Below are 20,483 nucleotides of genomic sequence, written 5' to 3'. Positions count from 1 at the left end.
CAATGCAGCGCGCAGCGAGGCCGAGACAATTTTATTCATACAAAAAACTTTTTGATTTTATCAGGTAAGGCCCAGAAGTAACCTGGGTCACAAATTATAATAGCTCAACGAAGTTCCGTATCATGTAGAAATGTATAACAGCCGAATAATCTAAACACATGTTAATTCTGAATGTGGAGGGAAAAACCGGAGGACCCAGAGAAAAATCCACTCGACCACGGGGATAACATGCAATTTCCAAATATACAGCAGGCGTCAGGGTTGAGATCGAACCCACAACCTCCTGTATACCAGGCGAGGTACTTAACATCTCCTAACCACCGGGTCGCCCCCCCCTTCCGCTGAGTAAAAGACTTGCATAGTTCTTCCCACTGACCTAAGATACAATTCTATCAGTGCGGAGGACGCTGATCGTAGTGGACGACGTTGCGATGGCTCTTAACGTATAAAACGCGTTTTGCAGGTGGAGGAAATGTAAAGTATGTTTTTTTATTTATCACACCAAACCGTGTAAACACAATACATCATAGGCAAACTTTAGCAACAAAAAAACTACTCATATACTTATAATAATAGGGGTTTTCCCTATTTTACTCATACACTTGACTGTCATTTGTGGGTGACATTAACTTGTCAATGCCTAATTTCTCTGAATGGGCTGGGATCGAATCGCAAGTGTGCCCGCGTTTGGACTGCATCCTGTGTGGGGACCGGGGCCACAGTGGTTAATGCGCTGTGCTACGAACCCGGGCACACGCGTTTCTCACTCACGGCCATCAATACCAGTGACGATTATCTGAACCGGTCCTGGGCCTCCCCTCGGTCGACTCACCCTCAAGTGAGTACCTCGTGCAGTGCGTAAACATCGCCACTGGAGAGGCAAAGGTGGCCAGGCGTGATGCTGGCCACCCACCCCCTCGTGTGCCGTGCCGGCCTTCATGGGTGCTGCTCGCCAACAGCACTTGCCCGAAGTCTGTTAAAGACTAGATGGGGGATCTTTATCTTTGTTTGGACTGCACCCTGGGCCTAAATGCCAAAGGTGACTCATTAACGCTCGTGATTGATCACTTATGGCAGGGGTCGGCAACCAAAATAACAATGAGACATTTTTTATTTAAAGCTTTCGTGACTGCAGGGATTCATATTCTTGGTTCTTTCGGTAAAGTCACGTAGAAGGGAAATAATAAAATAATAAAAATATAAAACAATAAAATTCTCACGACGTTTCGACTGCAACACAAGCAATCATCATCAGGTGTGACATCCACAGCAAGAAAATTTGAACATTTTCTGATGATGATTGCTTGTGTTGCAGTCGAAACGTCGTGAGAATTGTATTGTTTTATATTTTTTCATTGTATTATTTCCCTTCTACGTGACTTTACCGAAATAACTAATAAAAGACATTGAGGAAAAATAAGAGGTTTTATCCTTTCTGGCAATGCTCTGATAATATTTGCATCTTGAACCTGATTGGCCTACACCAGAGACAGCCTTCTTTATGGCTTCGTCCCTCCACCAGCGTTAGACCAGAGAACGCCAATAGGCGAACTGTACAAAGACAATGCAAGTATCAGAGCACTTATATCTCGGGTTGAGCAGTTATATCTATGGGATACCTTTTTGCCAATATCAAAAAAGTTTCAAAGACAATGCATGTATTATCAGAGGTTTACTATTTGCATGTTTTGCCACAAGTATGTGTGGTTCATGCAGACTTGATGCCTTGCAATAGGTATCTGTTTGGTGTTTGAACATCTTAACACCTCCTGTTTTATTGCCAACAAGGGTAAAACCTATTCTTAATTTTTCATCATTTTTGATACTGGTAAAAAGGTCCCATAGATATGAGATTTTTTTTTTATCGAATTCGGTAAAAAAAAAAACCTCAAGATTTCCAGAGACGCACAATGCAACGTGAATACAAGACGGTGGTGGTCCTTAATATATAACGTCTCGAAGCAGTCCCTTAAAAAGCCGTGCGCGGCTCTGGTGCTCTCGCTATAGATTACATGGGTTGTTTTGCACAAGATCCTGCACACTGCGATTGTAAATTTCGCTATATTTATGGTGCAATATTATACATGTATTTTAAACACATTCCTGCGGACGGAGCTGGTAGGAACGTTGGGTTGCTCGGTCAATGGCCAGGGTCAACGGTGGCGTGGTGTATTCCGCAAATATTCCCGACTGTGAGGGGGGGCACAAGCCGGCGTGAGTAGGTTAAACGTTGAGTTTTATAAGGGCACCACGGGGTGGCCAGTCCCTCCCCACCCAGCCCCTCCCCACCCTCCCCACCCAGACCCTCCCCACCCTCACCCTCCCCACCCTCACCCTCCCCACCCTCCCCACCCAGCCCCACCCTCCCCACCCAGCCCCACTCTACCCACCCTCCCCTCTCCACCCAGCCCCACCCCTCCCATGCACGACGGACACAATAATCCCCTGTGGGCTGGTGTAACTAGGTTCCAACCAGTAACATCTGCTCTGAGTAGCTAGTCAGGCTGCGTCTTCACGGAATCCACACCACTGAAGCTGTTGCGTGTGACACAGGCGGACTGACGATTTACAAACCGCAGGTTGCCGAGCCCCTGACTTGCGGCAACGCTTCGAGAGTCCCCATTGTGTTAGCCGCATATGAAGTCCCTACCACAAGGGAGCGCGCGAGAAACTCGGAATTTCGTTCACGCAATGGCTGGAGGATGAGAGCCTTGTCCGGTGTGCAGTAGCTGGATAAATGGAAGCACCCTCCCCATTCTCTGCTGCCGTGTGCGCATTGTTGGCACGGGCAAGTGCAGTCCCTGCGCATTGTAGAATGCGCACACCGCAAGATGAGTGGTACCTGTGTAGGGGTGTTAGAGAGAGAGCCCGTTATGCATGGCAGCTTATGGCAAACAAACACAGTGGGCGGGGCTACGTGAGTGCACGGGGAGGTGCTCTCTACGACGTCCGCGCCAGGCACCCCGGGGGGGCCCCACCCCTCAGCGGGGGGTTGGGTATAAAAGGGGATGTATCGGAGGGCTCGGGGTTCTGGGGGAAGCTAACCAGTGAAGACTGAAGACGTCTTAGCTAGAGCCCTGGACTCCCCTGGTTCGCCGTCCTTATCAGGGCCGAACAGGACCGAGCCAGCGGCCTGGTTCCGAGATCCAGAGCCGGTGCTCTTGTCAGCGCTGGTCTGGGACTCAGGGTACCAGGCCCGACTTACCAGTGTCGGGCCAGATAGCCTCCCCTAGCCCATTAGAGGAGGACTAGGAGGCAGGCTAGGAAGTAGCTAGCGCGTGTATCCCCAGCTAGCCGGGTGAGGGGGCCGACACCCCCTCTAGTGTTGTATGCCAGAACCGTGCTGTGTGAATAAAACCCGTGTGCCTCCAACTCCGGCGTCCAAGAGTCGTGAACTCTATTACACCTGTACACGTTGAAACGGGCGTGCAATTATTAAAATTCCATTTGAAATATTTTGACTTGATATTTTGCTATTCCAAGTGTAGTCCCGTTTAACAGAAATCCACACACAGTATATAAACCAAATACACTATAACACAACTCTCGCTATGTAACATGTTATATTGTACTGCCACTTTATTTACAAGAGTATAGATTGGGTGGTGTATGTTTCACACCCCATTGATAGTTATACGTCTGCAATTACAATACAGAGCTGATATTTGCTATGTTCAGTGTGCAACATTTAAGCAGAGGTTGTTTTACTTCATTGGCAAACTGCATACACGTCAACATGCATTGCTGTGTTATGCCACTGTTGGTGCATCTCAGTTGTGTGTGTGTGTGGGTCACTGTTCGCGTTCCTGGAGTTAAGCGAACGTGGTCACGGTAAGAGTGGTAAATTCATAACCACCTCAACTCAAGGCCACTAAAGGAGTCGTTGTTGTGATGGTGGTGGTGACAGCAGCAGCAGTATCCCCGCATACGGGACATGGCATCTTGCGAGCAACGAAGCAAGGTTTGTGGACGCATTCTGTGCGTGCATAAACACAGCGCTAGCCTTATCTGCAGGCCCCAATTATCTTCCTAACGTTACGCTCGTTACGAGCGTTGCAAACACACACGTCGGGGCGGTGACACGGCCCAGCAGCGGGGTGGTCGCCAGCGGTAGCAGAGGATGAAGGTTTGAATCTGGTCAGCCACCCTCGATAACACCGCGGGTGAATTAATGACAGTGTACCAAATGGCGCCAACTTCAGAGTGGGTTAGATGACGTAAATATAAATGTCCTTAAATTCATCACCACCCGACAGCAAATTAGTAACGTTTATCACGTAAACAAAACGTGCCAATTAGTTACTAGTTCAGCACACCGGTGTGTTGGAGAGTAAAACCACAACATTTACTATTCGAGTACCGTGACGTTTCACTGGAAATTACAACCAGCCTCATCAGGCGACAGCCAGAGCTTTCCTGACCAATATTATTCCTCTTTTATGGATAATATTGGTCGCGAAAGCCTACGTGTTAAAGATCCTGTTGACGTCAAACGAAAAGAGCAGTAGGTCATCGTGTGCCAGCAGTGCCAGCGGTGCCATGGTCCAAATTTGCCACATTTAGAAAATTAGATCTCAAATATCTTAATTGGGATCACACGCAGCAGCAACATCGCCGTTAACGGTGAAACGACTGCAGACTACGTGTGTGAAACTTTGTGATAGCCTTACGCTATTAGATTTGTGATGATACTATTATTATACACACACACACACAAGTATATTTTTATACATGCAAGTGTTAAAATCTTTCCCTTGAAGAAAACTAGCTCAGTGCTGAATGCTTATCAGGGTGGGATGAGACGTGATATTAAGTTATATCCTGGCTTGAAAATATTAACGTCAAAAATCTCGTTTTTTGTTAATGTAAGTACAACATAACGCTCACCAAGTTAAAAGTGTTTCCTAGGAGCCAGCAGGAATGCATTTCGTATTTTAAGCAGTGACGAAAAATACATGTTTTTTTATCATACAATTTTAAAACAGCTCAATGAGATGAAACACGGTGTCTGATTTATATAGAGAGCTCACAAAAGCTTTGTCTAATTTCTTTACAGATTTTTATTCCCTACGTTTAAAACTAAACTTTTTATTTTACCAGGTAAGGCCCACTGATCTATGTAGCTCTTTTTCAGAAGCAACCCGGCTATCACAAATGATAGCTCAATGAAGTGGCTTATCACGTGGAAACGTATAGCAGCCAAATACTCGTAATGTTCATTATTGTGGAGGAAAAACCAGAGGACTCAGAGAAAAATCCACGCGACCACGGGGGGATAGACACACAAACTCCAAATATACAGCAGCAGGCGTCAGGGTCAGGATTGAACACACGACCTTCTGTATACCGCGCGAGGTAGTTAACATCTCCTAGCCACCGCAGAGCCCCATCATCAATATATATGTTTGTTGCCATTAGCGCCAAGGCTACTTAACGTTTTACGCAGAAGTAAAACACGGGTGTTTAGGAACAACTCCTGCGGACCTCCGGCATGACGAATTGCATGCAGGTCACTCTGGCTAGGCTCTCCACGGCCGCTCGATGCGCAACAATATGAATTGCAATTGACGTTAACATAGCGCTGCCGTTACTTTTCCATGCTTCACTTGCGTCGGCGTGGGTTCCCATATTTAGTAGATACAACTCTGGAGATCTACTGCCTGTATGAGAAAGAGAGAGAGAAAAAAATCAAACACTATAAAGTCCTGCGGTGTTAGACCATAGTGACAACTGTGTGGAAAGCTATGGCAGGGAAGGAATTTTGAAGTGATTTTACTTCGCTGAGAGGGTCACTCGCAAATTTAGTTGCCGAAGTTCTGCTTCAACAAAGGTGCACAAATATACGTATAAAATAAAAGGCCGACGTTTCAGAGACCTGGCTGTATCAGTGGTATTCCTCTCCCTGTGTTGTTTGAATTCGCCTGCTACTTGTGACCAAACGTGGTATGAAAAAAAGAGGAATGAGAGAGAAAGAGGGAATCATGAGTGGAGACATTCACGGGAGTGAGTGGGCGGGGGGTAGGGGGGAGCAGGAGGTGGGGGGGTGGGTGGAGGCAGGGAGGAGCAGGCGGGGTGGGGGGAAGGCAGCGGCGGGATGGCCAGAGCAGTGCCGGACGTCACCCCAGGAAGCCAGAGAAGAAGCCGGTGCTTCCGGTTTCCTCCACGCCGATTCCCGACGACCGCATCTCGGCTCCCAGCCGCTCCACCTCCGACTCGTCCACCACCTCAAAGTCGTCCCCCTCGGCGTCTGCCAGAGTGGACAGCGGTGCCACTGTGGTGTCCGCCGTTGCCATGGTGTCCGCCTCGTCACTGCCACCCCTGGAGGCTCCCACATTGGCTCGGCCTCCCACCCCGGCGGTACCGCCGGGGACTCCGGCCACGGCCTCACCCCCATCTCGTCCACGGCTGCTTTCCGGCAACGCCGCGTGGCCCGCACCACCACCCATGGCTGCAGAGTTGCCTCCGGCTCCGGCACCGGCTCCGGTTTCCTCTCCGGCTCGGGCTGCCACTGCAGGGTGGTCGCCACCTCTCATCGCGGTCAGGATCTCTGGCACCACATCGCCTGGTGATTTGGCGCCGCTTCCTTCTTCAGCGTGCCACGCGCCGATGCTTGCTTCTCCGCCGATTCCGACTCCGGCAATACTTCTTGCGGCGGCAGCAGCACAGCACATTGCTGCAGTGCCGCTCCCGCTTCCTGCGATTTCCCAGCTGTGTTCCTTTACATCGGGAGACTGGGCCTGCGTACCCCGGGGCTCTGCGAACCGCAGGATCTCCTTGGCCATGGCCTCGCCCAGCTCTTGGATGGCCACAGGTGGCCGCCGCGGCAGAGGAGGGGCGGTGCTGGCAGCGGTGCCGCCAGAGCCATGCTCGTTGAAGTGGGTGTCGTCGAAGCGGAGGGCGGGTGCGGACGGCATTTCCCCGTGGCGCCCTGCAGCCAACACCTCGGCTGTGCTGGCAGCACGACCAACAGGAGTCCTGGGAGCACCACGACCACCGTGAGCGCCATAGCCGCTCTGCTGCCCCTTTGCCCGGCAGTGGGGCGAGTCCTCCGGGTTGTTTTGTAGATCGAAATCTTCACAGGGAGCAATTCAAGCAAGAGGATTGGTGCACCATCAATAAAAATTGCACGCCTGTTGTTGTTATTATAATTACCATTGTTGCCATGATGTTAGTTTAGACAGGAAAGGCTCACACCGAGTCTCAAGCCTCTTTTTTTTCAGGAGGATCCCTGTCAAATTTTCACAGCAACGGGGGGGGCTCGATGTCGGGTGTCAAAAAATGAAATGTTACGTTGCACAATGATACCCCGGTTTACGTCTCCTCCACCCTTGACGTCATTTCATAAACACGTTGTTGCTTTAACATTAACATTGCTACCCAATTAGCATCGCCTCAACCACCCCACACACTTAACGTCACTGACAGCATCGTCGTCATCCGCCCTTTGTCGGTATCCGTCACCTCTCAGCCTTCGCCTCCGCCACCACCACTACCCCTGTTAAAACACTTTCGATTGACGTCGTTTCGATATTCGTTGTCGCACCTTCCAGGAATGCATCCCCCCCAAAGTCGTAAACCGGGGGTAATACTGAACTCTTTAAAATGAGTGATGGGAAGAATCCAATGAACATGGATAAAATTCCATGCGCAACAGGGGGAGGACACACAAAACTTGAAGCAGAGAGGCACCCGAGTGGGTAATCAAACCCAGGATCTTCTTTCTACAAGGCACAAGAATGACCACTGAGCCGCCACCTTGCTGCCCAGATGATGTAACAGCATATTCCTCCAGTCGAAATAAAACATTTTTTTAAGTGGGTAAGGTCCATTGAGCTATATACTGTCACTCTTTTACAGAAGCGATCTGACCACAAATGATAGCTCAACGGATTGTCTTATCATCACGTGTAAATTTATAGCAGTCAAATACTCTAAATTCGTGATGCTGATTGTAAATGTGGAGGGGAAAAAACCGGAGGACCCGGATAAAAATCCATGCGACCATGGGCGTCAGGGTTGGGATCGTAACCAACGACCTCCTGTATACCAGGCGAGGTGGTTAACATCTCCGAGCTACCCGCGGCACCCCGTAAGTAAACACTGTGAGAGTGATCCGCAGAAGGACTCTGAGCCAGGCTGAAGAGCGGGAGCAGACCTTCTTGGGAGTGATCGGCGGGCGGTGGAGGGGTGCTGCCCCGGGACAGCGTGAAGCCCTCGCTCTCCAGGATGGAGGCCTCCTCATCGGAGAGCTCCGAGTCTGTGATGGAGAGCGCCAGCGCCGTGCGCTTCACGTCTACCTGGACCACGCACACGCACAGTGGGGGGGGGTACACACGGTTGGAAGTCTTCTACTCAACGGAAGGGGGGGGGGGCGTCCCGGTGGCTAGGAGATGTTACATACCTCGCATGGTATACAGGACATGGGTTAAATCCTGACCCTAATATGTATGTTTCGAGTTTGCATGTTCGCTCTCTCTTTTCCCGTCATCACGTGTATTTTTCTCCGGGTACTCCGGTTTTTCCCTCCACGTTTAGAATCAACATGCGTTTAAAATACTTGGCTGTGACTATAAATTCCCACACAATAAGGCACTTCGTTAAGCTATTGCTTGTGGCCAAGTCACTTCTGAAAAAAGCTAATAGCTCAGTGGACTTTACATGGTAAATAAAATAGTTTAGCTTAAATTTTGATTTAAAGCTTTCGTGACTGCAGGGATTCATATTCTTGGTTCTTTCGGTAAAGTCTACGTGACTTTACCGAAAGAACCAAGAATATAGTTTAGCTTAGTATAGATGTATATCGCAGCGCCTTATTCTAAGGCACTTGGTTGAAATCATGAGTGGGGTGACAGTTAAGGAGGGGTTTGTGTAGTGATAGTCATAGGGGATGGGGTAGTGATTGGGGTTGGGGTAGTGAGAGGGGTAGTGATAGGGGTTAGGGTAGGCCTGGTCGTAGCTTGAGGGCCGGGGGCAAGCAGTAGCAGTAGACTGGGAGAGGGCAGAAGAGATGGGGGGTTGTTTTATCGGAGGAACAGATGCAGGTTAGTGAAGATGATTATTTTATGTGCATGAAATGAAGCCCATTTATTTATTTAACATAGCAGATTTTAATATTTTCACGTAGCAGTCTTAGTCTCATCACCGATAACTACAGAGCGATTGGGTTTGCACTGCTGTCTAGCCGAGCTCTGAAGGCTCCACTCTCAAGACGGATGCCAGCGAAGCGCAAATTTAACTGCGGGGAAGCAGCAGCAGCAGGAGAGTGCAGGGTAGAACACAGAACGACATCGGACCGTTTGAGAAGCCGCTTCATGTGCAGCCTTGCTCTTTTGAGGGATTTCTCAAATCTAATAAAGCAGTGTGATATTAACCCCTTTCCTGATCCGAGGCCGACTGCAAGTTGCAAGGTGGGTTGTCCCGCTCACGGCTTAATTTGGAATGCGCAAGCAGTGAGCATTTTATTTAGAGAGGCGTAGTAGCAGCACCATTGTTTTTAAGGATGTTGTTACCCACCGCAGTGAACCGTAGGGACACGACCGCACTCTACGATAGCTGGCGCAAAAACTGTGCCACAAGCCCTCCCATTGGGCCTTTGACTTCCGATTCTGGAATCGGAAGAAAAACTGATGACGTACGTGTACGCCATTGGAATGGGAAAGGGTTAAGATCTATGAATTGGATGATTCAACCAAAGTTGGGGCCAGATCAGAGGCAAACCTGGCTGCAATTTTTCTCGTCGAGGAGCATAAACCATCATCATCACAACTCCGGTCATCCTCGCTTAGCAGCAGCTGTTGGCGAGCCATCGAACAGAGACGGCTACCGCATTTCGCACTTTCAGATGCGCTTCTGCGGCCATCTGGAACGCCCTTCCTTCGAATATTAGGTAGCCACTCGAACTGTGCATTTTAAATCATCTAGATTGACAACTGCTTTTTGTGTTTAGTTTCTTGGCCTTCCCCCACACCTCCGATTAGCATGGTTGGCTACGTACGGTGACAAAGAAATTCAACATACAGACACACATACACCGCACCTCTGATTAGAACGGTTGGCTATGTACGGTGCCAAAATAGTTCAACATACTAATACCCGCCATTCGCCACTAAGTGACGGTGACGTCAACACAGCGCCTGTCCCAGTCGCCCTTTGAGGCCACATGAAGTCTGAATTAGGACGGCTGCTTGCGTTGTGGCCGAAACGTCGTGAGAATTATTTTATTATGTTTTATTTTTATTATTTTCTTACTTCCCTTCTACGTGACTTTACCGAAAGAACCAAGAAGATGAATCCCTGCAGTCACGAAAGCTTTAAATCGAAATTTAGCCACATAAAGTGTCAAAGGCTCACTGACAGGAGGTCTCGGGGCAGACCCAGGTGCCATGGGTTGGCTGACTGAGATGACTGGTAGATGCACCAGCTGTACCTCTACTGTGCCAACTTGCTGTATTTTAGTCACCCAGTGCTTAGCTCGTTGTTGTGAGCGTCACTCCTCTGCCCTCTGTTGTTGCTGGAGGACGACTGCCTCCAGCTGCCCAGTAGCGTCCTTCACGAGCCTCCTCCATACAGGCTGATCTTTACATCTATGGTACCAGTCGTCGGCAAGTCCACTCAGCTCCGCATCAGTCCATCTCTTCTCCAGCCCATGTCATGCCCGTTTAGACCCCTCTATCCTGCTAAACGGAAGCTACTTGGGCATGCGGTGGCTGGGCATGCGGGCTACATGACCCAGCCATCGCAGCCTTGTCTGCCAGAGCTCACTTATGGGAACGTGTCCAGATCTTTCAAGGATTGTGTGAGCTCAACATACAGACACACATACATACATCAGTGCGGGCAGCGTAGCTGCTGTCAGAGATGGGTACCTTTGTGCAGTAATTGGACAGTTCTCCCTCGCTGTCACTGTCCGTCTCGGCTGTGGGCTCATTCCCATCGGTCTTTTCCTTCCGCACACCTGCAGACATTGCAAGCCAAAACGTACAGGAGCCCCGTGTCATTTACTATTTTTATATAATTGTGATTATTATTATGATTGCACTTGTTTCCCCAGGAAAGCACCGCTGAGTATCTCTTGCTCAGGAGGGTCCATGTCAATAGGGAGCCGATTTCGCTACTCCCAAATGAGTAATTTACAATTTTTAAACATTTTAATGTTTGGCCAACACCAGTAACATTGTGTCTTTTTAGCTACAGGAGAAAACTGGGGAACCCAGAGGAAAATCACGCAGAGCAGGGTGAGAACATATAAACTCCAAGTAAAGACAAAGATCCTGCATATAGCCTGTAACGGACAGTTAGGGCAAGTGCTGTTATCGAGCACCGATGAAGACTGGCATGGCACACGAGGGGGTGGGTGGCCAGCCCCACTCACGGCCGCCTTTGTCTCCCCAGTGGCGATGTTTACACATCGCACCAGTTACTCATTTAGACTGAGTCGACCGAAGGGAGGTCCAGGCCCGGTTCAGATATTCGTCACCGATGTTGACCATGAGCGGGAATCACACTCAGGTCACCAGGTTCATAGCACTTTGCGCTCCTCACTACACCATCACTCCCCATAAAACTGCATATACAACAGCTGCCAATTGCCATTAAGTGGCAGTGACGTGACTGCAGAGCTTGTTTCCAGGCTTGGTGCACCTTGAGGCCACGTGAAGTGTTGAAGGTTTACTGGCAGGAGGTCACGGGACAGACCCAGGTGCCATGGATTGATTGACTGAAATGAGTGGCAGATGCACCGCTTCTGCTTCCCAGCGCCAACTTTCTCTGTTTTAACCACCCGGCGCTCCACTCATTGTTGTGAGTGTTGCTCCTCTCCCCTCTGCTGTTGTTGGAGGGCGACTGCCTCCAACTGCCCAGGAGCATCCTTCACAAGCCTCCTCCATAGAGGCTGATCTTGACACTTAGTATCAGTCATCGGCAAGTCCACGCAGCTCTGCATCCTCCATCTCTTCTCTGGCCCGTGCCGCACCCGTTTAGCTCCCTCTATCCAGCCAAACAAAATCTGTTTCGGCATGCGGACTACATGACCCATTCAATGCAGCCTCACCTGCTGGAGGAGGTTGTTGATGGGACTGTCTCCAGAATCTGTAAGCTCATTACACAATCCAGTCTGGTTAAACCAGAATGGGTCATACCAGGCCAGCCTGAATGTTTCAAACTGGCGCAGATGTTTCTTTAAAGGGGTCTAGGTTTCACAAGCATAGAGAAGTGAGGGCATAACTGTGGTTAAGAAGACCTGGAGCTTTGTATGGAGCGACATGCCAGGTAGCTTCCACATAGCGTTACGCAGTTGGTGAAACGATAATGCCACTCAACTTTCAGAGTGAGACCTCGTCATACATACACTGTCCAGGTATGGGAACTCCTCCACTCTCTTCACAACTGCCCCATCACTCATATGGAGTTGAGTTTGGTAGAGTGTTGGATGGCACAAAATACCCAGGCAGGTGATTTGTTTTTGTAGGGCTGATGCCGAGGCCCCACCTCTTAGTAGTATGCTCCAGGTTTGGCAGCAGCGCCTCCAACTCCTTTTCAGCGTGGGCAGAAATAACCAGATCATCAGCATACATAATATGGTTGGCCAATAGGGAGCTATGCCTTGACTGTGCCTGGGCATTGATCAGCCTCCCATTGTATCCGTACTAGATGGAAATTCCCGTCCAAAAAAATGTAGAAGCCAGAAGACATCCCTGTTGCACCCCAAGGTAAACAGGGAATGGCTCTGAGTCCCGTCCACACAGCTTTATCTGGGCCTACCAACCATCGTGGAGGTCCTTTCTCGAAGACGATGGTACTTTGCAAGCCTACTGGCTATCAACAAAGATTCGTTCATGAAGCCATCCATATATACAGACACAATTTCTACCGAGAGGATGGTTATAAACTCAGCAATCATTGGAAAGATATCATCAACCACTTTGGGTCATGACTTGATTTGTGTTTTCTTGTCAATTACTGAAAGAACAAAGAATAAGTCTATTGCCAGTAGGCTCACTCAGTTTAATAACCATTGCTACAGTCTACATCATAGACTGCCAATACGCTCACCAGCTTATAAACCAGGCTATAGTCTACATTATAGACTGCCAGTACACTCACCCAGCTTAATAACCATTGCTACAGTGTACATGATAGACTGCCAGTACACTCACCAAACTTAATAACCTGGCTACAGTCTACATTAGTGTTTTTTTTGTTTATTATTTTATTTTTATTACTTTTATTGACTTTATTTTTTATTATTATTTTTCTATTTACGTGATTTTACCGAAATAACCAAAGGATATGTCCTGAATGATTGTAAGCAGAGAATCAGGTATCATAGGCGTTGACTAGGTCAATAAAGCAGACAAATAGGTCCTGTTTAATTTCCCTAGACCTCTTGCTGTAGCAGATGGACAAGGAATACGACATCTATGCAAGATGAATCCGTTCTGAAACCACACTGGGGTTCCGCAAGCGTCTCTTCATCTTGCCTGACAGGACCTTTTCCGGCCTTACACCGAGGAGGAAGATGCCCCTCACTCACTTAAACAACAACAATCACCATTTACCACCAAATGGCGGTGACGTCACCACGATGCTTGTGCCATGCTAGGTACACTTTAGGGCCACGTGAAGTGTCGATGGCCAGCTGGCAGGAGGTCAGGGGACAGACCCAGATGTCAAGGGTTAACTGACTGGTGGTCTACCACTCACATCACATACAATTCCATACACCCAGCCATCAAATTCACCATGGAGGTGGAAAAGGATGGCAAGTTACCATTCGTGGATGTTTTAATCGAAGAGACCAGATGGCTCAATGGAACACACTATCTACAGGAAAGCCACCCATACGGATGCCTACCTAAAACCTTGACTCCCACCACCATCCATCCCAGAAGAATTCCCTCATCAACTCTACACCATAGAGCTCAATGTATTTTCGACCATCACCACCTAGCCAGTGAACTGGAACCCGTACACCAAGCCCTCAAGATGAATGGATATTCAGGCTACACAATCTGTAAAGCTATCACCCCAACCATTGGGAAAGAATCATCTGAGGACCCAATCAAAACCATCACCTTGCCATACATAGCAATTGTCACAAAAAATATTTCCAAAATCATGAGCAAGCACAAGATCCAGGTTCGATTCAACACAGTACATAAAATTTGTGATCTGATCCCATCTGTGATGGATGTGATCCCTGACATGCAATACCCCGGCGTCTACAAACTAAGTTGTGTCTGTGGCAGTAGTTACATTGGGGAAACTAAGCGACATGTCTCGGACCATGTTCGTGAACATAAGGCAGATCTGAAACACGGTGGGACCAATACCTCAGCCGTGGCTGATCATTGTTTTAATGCTGTGGGCACACACGAAATTGATTTCTCTAAGACGAAGGTACTTTGCAAACCCACTGGCTATCAAGAAAGATTCGTTTATGAAGCCATCCAGATATATAAACATAAGACACAATTTCAACCGAGAAGATGGCTACAAACTGAGCAATCATTGGAAGGATGTTATTAACCAGTTTAATTCATAACTGGCTGTGATGTTCCCAGCCTGCCACCTTCCGATGTTAGTTGTTATTTTCGGCTCTCTGATTTTTTACATTAACAGATTACATTTCTCACTAACACAGCTGTCTCGTGCGCCATCCTCAAGGCAGATGCTTCACGATCTCCCATTAACATGCTAATCTCTTACATTAACATAGCCACCTTGGCATGCTCGGCATGGAGGATGCTCGGCGATCTTCCATCAATATGCTCATCTCTCACATTAACATGCTAATCTCTCACATCAACATGCTAATCTCTCACATCAACATGCTCATCTCTCACATCAACATGCTCATCTCTCACATCAACATGCTCATCTCTCACATTAACATGCTCATCTCTCACATCAACATAGCCACCTTGGCGCACTCACCGTGGAGAAGGGTCGGCGATCTTGCATTGACATGCTAATTTTTGCCTGGCAACCCTCTGATTGGTGGAAAGCCCACCACCACCACCACGGTCGCTGCCCACCACTTGCATTGGCTGCTGACATTTGGGCTATGCCCATTTCAAACCTTTATAAGCAGTTTTCTTTAGAGGCTAACCCCCCTTTTCCTGAAGACGACCGCTTGTGTTGCGATCGAAATGTAATTTTTTCTGTCTACGTGGCTTTACCGAAAGACCCAAAGAATACTAAACTAATAACTAAACAATTTTTTAATTTTTGGCCAGGTAAGGCCCCACTTAGCTATGTAGCTCTTTTTTCTGAAGTGACCGGACCACAAATGATAGCTCAACAAAGTGGCTTATTATCATGTGGAAACTTATAGCAGCCAAATACTCTAAACAAGTTGATTCTAAATGTGAAGGTGAAAACCCAGAGGACCCGGACAAAAGTCCACGCGACCATGGGGAGAATATGCAAATTCCAAATATACAGGCGTCAGGGTCAGGATCGAACCCATGACCTGCTGCCTACCAGGACCTGCAAAATAGGGCGAGAACAAACTTCACACAGAAAGGTGCCCGTGGTGGTCAATCGAAGCCAGATGCTTCTTGCTGTAAGGTAAGAGTGTCACCACTGTGCCAAAACACAGGAACGCACAAAGGAGTGGCTGGTCCTCGGAGCACCACGTGAGGGCACAGCTCTGCGGCTCGTGTGGCTCAGGCGGCTGGCGGAGAAAGAAGCGAAACTCACGACGCTGCTCGTGGCCGCGACCCAACATGCCCCCGCGCATGCTGTAGTCCAGCTTCATAAGCACAGGCTCGATCCGGTTGTACATCTTCTGTATGAGCTCGTGGTAGACCACCAGCGGCCACAGCAGCACGCTCGCCACTGCACACACGTCACACAATGTGTCACGCAACGTGTCACCCGCCGGCGGGGGCAGCCCAAGGGGGTCTCGCAACGTGCCTGCACCGACCGGTCGTACGTTCGTTATGCAACTAAAAGAGATTTTTACATTGTGGATCCTTGGCTCGTGCCTTGCATCATCCAGATTCACGATCACTCGAAGAAACCATTAAACTAAACTATTTTTTATTTTACCAGGTAAGGCCCACGGAGCTATATGGCTCTTTTTCAGAAGCAACCTGGCCACAAATGACAGCCCAATTAATTGGTTTATCATGAGGAAAGTTATAGCAGCCAAATACACTAAACCCAGGTTGCTGCGAATTCCGGAAGAAAAAACTGGAGGACCCAAAGAAACATCCACGTGACCATGGGAATAACATGCAAACTCCAAATATAAAGGCATCAGAGTTGGGATCAAACTCACGACCCTCCTGCATACCAGGCGAGGTAGTTAACGTCTCTTTAGCTCACCGAGTCGCAGAAATCTTACAGGAGGGCCTGCCAACTTTTTTTCGCAACAGGATAAGATTTTACAGCTGTGTGTAATCCCAATTGAGTCATCTGCAGGTAATTTTTCAGGATTTGTGACATTTGGTCAGTACCGGTTACACTGTGTGGTTTTATCTGTGGGAAGAAACCAGGGAACCTGGAGGAAACCCACACAGCACAGAGAGAACATACAAACTCCACGCAGAACGGTGCCTGAGTCATGAACCAGAGGGAGAGGGTGACATGCACACAGACACCAGAGAAGTGATATAGAGAAGACAGCAAAATGTATATTTTGTACGTGAAGAGAAATAAGACAGAGGAATGTAGGAATGCAAGCAGGAAAGACAAGAGAACACATGATAATGCTTGGCAGTGTGCCCATCTGTACCTCGGTGTCATCTGTTTTGCATGTGGCCACTGTGGGCTTGCGAGGGTCTCACCGATGATGTACGCAATCATGATGCCTGGGACATAGTGGCCCACGATGGCAAATCCCAGGCAGCAGACACACACGCGGGCACAGAACTGCAATGACAAAAATGCAAGGTAAATATCGGTCAAGCATTTTGATTACTGCAATTGTCCACTCTGTAGTGTAATGCCTCTCGGGTGTTTTCCAAGTGAACCAATTCGCTTCCACATGCAAAAATAATGCAGGCGCGCCTCGCTCAACCAAGCGCTCTTTCTACGAGAATTCGCTATGACGAGAAAATGCGAATTTAGAGCAAATTTGTTTGCAAAACAAGCAAAATGTTCACTTAGCAAGCAGGAGACCGATCATAAATATGCGTCCAGTCGCGGCAGGGGGCACACGGCAGGGCCGAGGCTGTTTGTTACCCAGCTGTGCTGTGTGCCCACGAGATTGGCCGTGTGGGGGAGGAGAGCCTCGTGGTAGCACTATAATGGGTGAGTTGCTAGGTAGGTGGGGGGAGGGGTGGCAAGGTGTAGGGAGTCGTGGTATAACGGTTAGCGCACTGCGATACGAACCCGGTAACCCGAGTTCGATTCCCGCCCATGGTCGACACCACCGACTATTATCTGATCCAGTGTTGGGCCTCCCCCCTAGGTTGACTCAAATGAGCACCTGATGCTGTGTGTAAACATCACCACGAGGGAGACAAAGGCAGCCGTGCGTGGTGCTGGTCACCCACCCCCTCGTGTGCCGTGCCGGCCTTCACAGGTGCTCGCTAACTGTACTTGCCCCAACAGTCCGTTAAGACTGTACAGAGGGGATCCTGCACTGTGGTTTCTTCACGTGTGGTAAGTGCTACATTTGATGTTTTATGACTTAATACAAAATATAATTTGTATTTAACACGTAAAATAAATTATTCAACATTGGAAAATTTCGGGGATGAATTGCAGTGCCAGTCTTTAACATAGGAGGGAGTTGATGGGAAAATGACGATCGGTTTACAGGTTTTTGCTTCCCCTGAGCAACTTTGGTGGAACGCATCTCGCTCGTGAAGCGAGACACACGCCCGTAGAAACTCTCGGAGCCTAAGTTGTGCCTTTTCTGCAAAAAAGCAAGCACTAGTTTCCTCTGTAAAGACCACACGCAAAGTTCAACTGTGTCCGTCCAATGCTCGCTGCATTGGCTACCGGTTGCAGAATGAATACATTGTAAGGTCGTGCTCATTACACACAAAGTGCTTGCCAGAAATGAACCACAATACCTCGCTAATCTGGTCACGGAGCATAAACCATCACTTAAACTCCGGCCATTGGCGCAGCGGCTTTTGGCTAGCCATCGAACAAAGACAGTCACTGGCATCGCACAATTCCAGATGAGCTTCTGCGGCTATCTGGAACGCTCTTCCTTCCAATATAAGGAGGCCACTTGAGCGATGCACTTTTAAATCATCTAATTTGAAAACGAATTTCTTAAAAACTGCTTTTTGTGTTAAGTTTGTTGTCCTTCCCCCACACCTCCGATTAGCATGGTTGGTTACGTACAGTGCTAAAGAAGTTTAACATAGATACATATTACATATGTAGTGACATCCAACACAGTAATCTTTATTTCTTTCAGCATGAGACACACGTGGTCTTCAAGGATTCCCTCCACTCCAAGCGTCCTGGAACTCTCCTCGCTTCCCCTTTATATATCCCTAAAGCCCATTTCCTGAAGGTTCCTTGACCTTCCGTTTTCCCTCCAGCCAATCACCTTCCACTTTACCTAACGGATTCCAACCATCCACCCTGTTAATCATTTCTGTTTCCTGCTTTTTCCATTTTGTATTTTTCCTCCAATTTCCTTCAATTCCCTGCTTCTAACAAATCGCCTTTCAAGCCCATTAAGTACCAATCAAGAGGGCCTGTCCGTGTCATGCATGCCGTGTCCATAACGTCGAGTGAGTATTTTACCAGCAAGCCGAAGTTTGATTCCCCGTCACGGCTAGTGTCAGTGGTAAGTGATATCGGAACCACTACACATACATTAAAATGACCATGCAAGAGCAAAAGACATCCTGTTTTAAACAAGTCCATTCGAAGCAACACTGAACTGCTGCGAGATGTTCCTCTGACATGTGATGGACTTATCCCACTTTGCACCACGCGTACTCTGTGAATTCCTTGAAGTGAGAAGCCGAGAACCGGCTGTGCTGTGCTAAGGACTGGAGTTTCCAGATACAGACAGTCCCCGAGATACGAACATCCATACTTACGAACATCCGCACTTACAAACGAACCCGCAATAAGACGTTATTATATTCAACCATCCGACTTGCAACGTCCGGTCGTACTTACGACCTGAACCGCGGAACTATTTTGTTTGGTGGAGCGATCTTCCGCGAGATGTAATGATTCTCAGCATTGCGTGTGGTGCACAATGACAGTGAGCCATTCCACTTAAGGGAAGTGTTCTGTTTTATTTACTATACAGAATTTATTACAGTGTCGCATGCAAATGAACAATAGTTATTTTTATAAATGAGTTTAACAATGCTTTCGTTTTTTGTTGAACCGTAACACATTTTATAACACTGACCGTGCATACAATTAAACACGGAGTTCTATCTGCCGTGCGTGCCGTGCGTGCCGTGCGTGCCGTGCGCCCACCCGGTCGGGGTGCTGGGCTCGGTAGAGCGCGAGGTCGACGCAATAGGCTGTGAGGCTCTCCCAGCACTCGGCCAGGCTGCGGCACAGCTCCGGGAGGCTCAGCAGCTTGGGCTGTGCCCCCGCCCAGCTGCAGAGCGTCCAGGACACACACACACAGCAGCAGCAGCAGCAACCATCAACAACAACAATCCCTGCACTAGGCCTGCAACCATTAACACGCTCCACCGTGATGAGATTTTGTTGAGGAAATCAGGAGGATCCTGTACCATCTCAATCGAGTAATTTTCATGTAAATTTCGGCATTGGGATGTTTGGCCACTACCGGTTACATTGGGGTGCCATGGTCGCCGGATGTTAACGACCACACCTGGTATACAGGAGGTTGCGGATTCAATCTCAAGTCTGACGACTGTATATTTTGAGTTTGCATGTTCTCCCTGTGGTCACGTGGATTTTTCTCTGGGTGTTCCGGTTTTTCTCTCCACATCTAGTAACACAGTATTTGTCGGCTATACATTTCCACATAAGCCAATTTTTGAGTAATCATTTGTGGCCTGGTCGCTTCTGAAAAAGAGCTATATAGCTCAGTGGGCCTTGCCTGGTAAACGAACAATAGTTTGGTTTAGTTTATTGCGTGTGCGTTTTCTTTTTAGCGGTGGGAAACAAATTGTTGCACCCAAATACATTTCATGGCAAACAGGGGGAGAACATAAAAAAAACTCCACGCAGAACTGTACCAGAGTCGGGTATCAAACCCTGGCCCCTCCTGATGTGAGACACGAGTGTTACCGCTGCGCTGCCACCCTGCTGCCCAAATCAAGTGTTGATTCAATTCGAGAATCAATTATATTTTAACATTATTGTGAATCAGTTTAATACGTAGGCTTTCGCGACCAATATCATCCATAAGAGGTTTTTGGGTTAGTTAAAGTTATTTTGATTTCTTTAAATTTCGATAGATTCTCTAATTAGTCTTGGCCAGTAGTAGCTAGTTTTGCACGAAACTTCAACACTATCAAAATCAATTGAGTGTCGTTCGGATAGCTACCGTCTTAATGCTGCATGGA

General features: G+C 48.2%; 1 protein-coding gene across 1 annotated transcript in view; it reads right to left on the bottom strand.

Moving 5' to 3' along the window:
- Positions 1 to 2,432: 2,432 nt before the first annotated feature.
- Positions 2,433 to 20,483, bottom strand: part of LOC144951448 (reticulophagy regulator 2-like) — a 44,276-nt gene continuing 26,225 nt past the window's right edge. The window contains exons 4-9 of the mRNA XM_078881715.1: positions 19,417 to 19,543; positions 16,794 to 16,878; positions 15,703 to 15,840; positions 10,866 to 10,954; positions 8,156 to 8,297; positions 2,433 to 7,072 (exon numbers count right to left, since the gene is read on the bottom strand). Of these exons, the coding sequence (XP_078737841.1) occupies positions 6,117 to 7,072; positions 8,156 to 8,297; positions 10,866 to 10,954; positions 15,703 to 15,840; positions 16,794 to 16,878; positions 19,417 to 19,543 (1,537 nt within the window). The 3' untranslated portion in view covers positions 2,433 to 6,116. The remainder of the gene's footprint in view (positions 7,073 to 8,155; positions 8,298 to 10,865; positions 10,955 to 15,702; positions 15,841 to 16,793; positions 16,879 to 19,416; positions 19,544 to 20,483) is intronic.

This window comes from Lampetra fluviatilis, chromosome 62 (assembly GCF_964198595.1).
Source record: "Lampetra fluviatilis chromosome 62, kcLamFluv1.1, whole genome shotgun sequence".
Lineage (NCBI taxonomy): Eukaryota > Metazoa > Chordata > Hyperoartia > Petromyzontiformes > Petromyzontidae > Lampetra > Lampetra fluviatilis.
The sequence above is the reverse complement of the archived record's forward strand: the minus strand, read 5'-3'. Positions and strand labels throughout refer to the sequence as shown.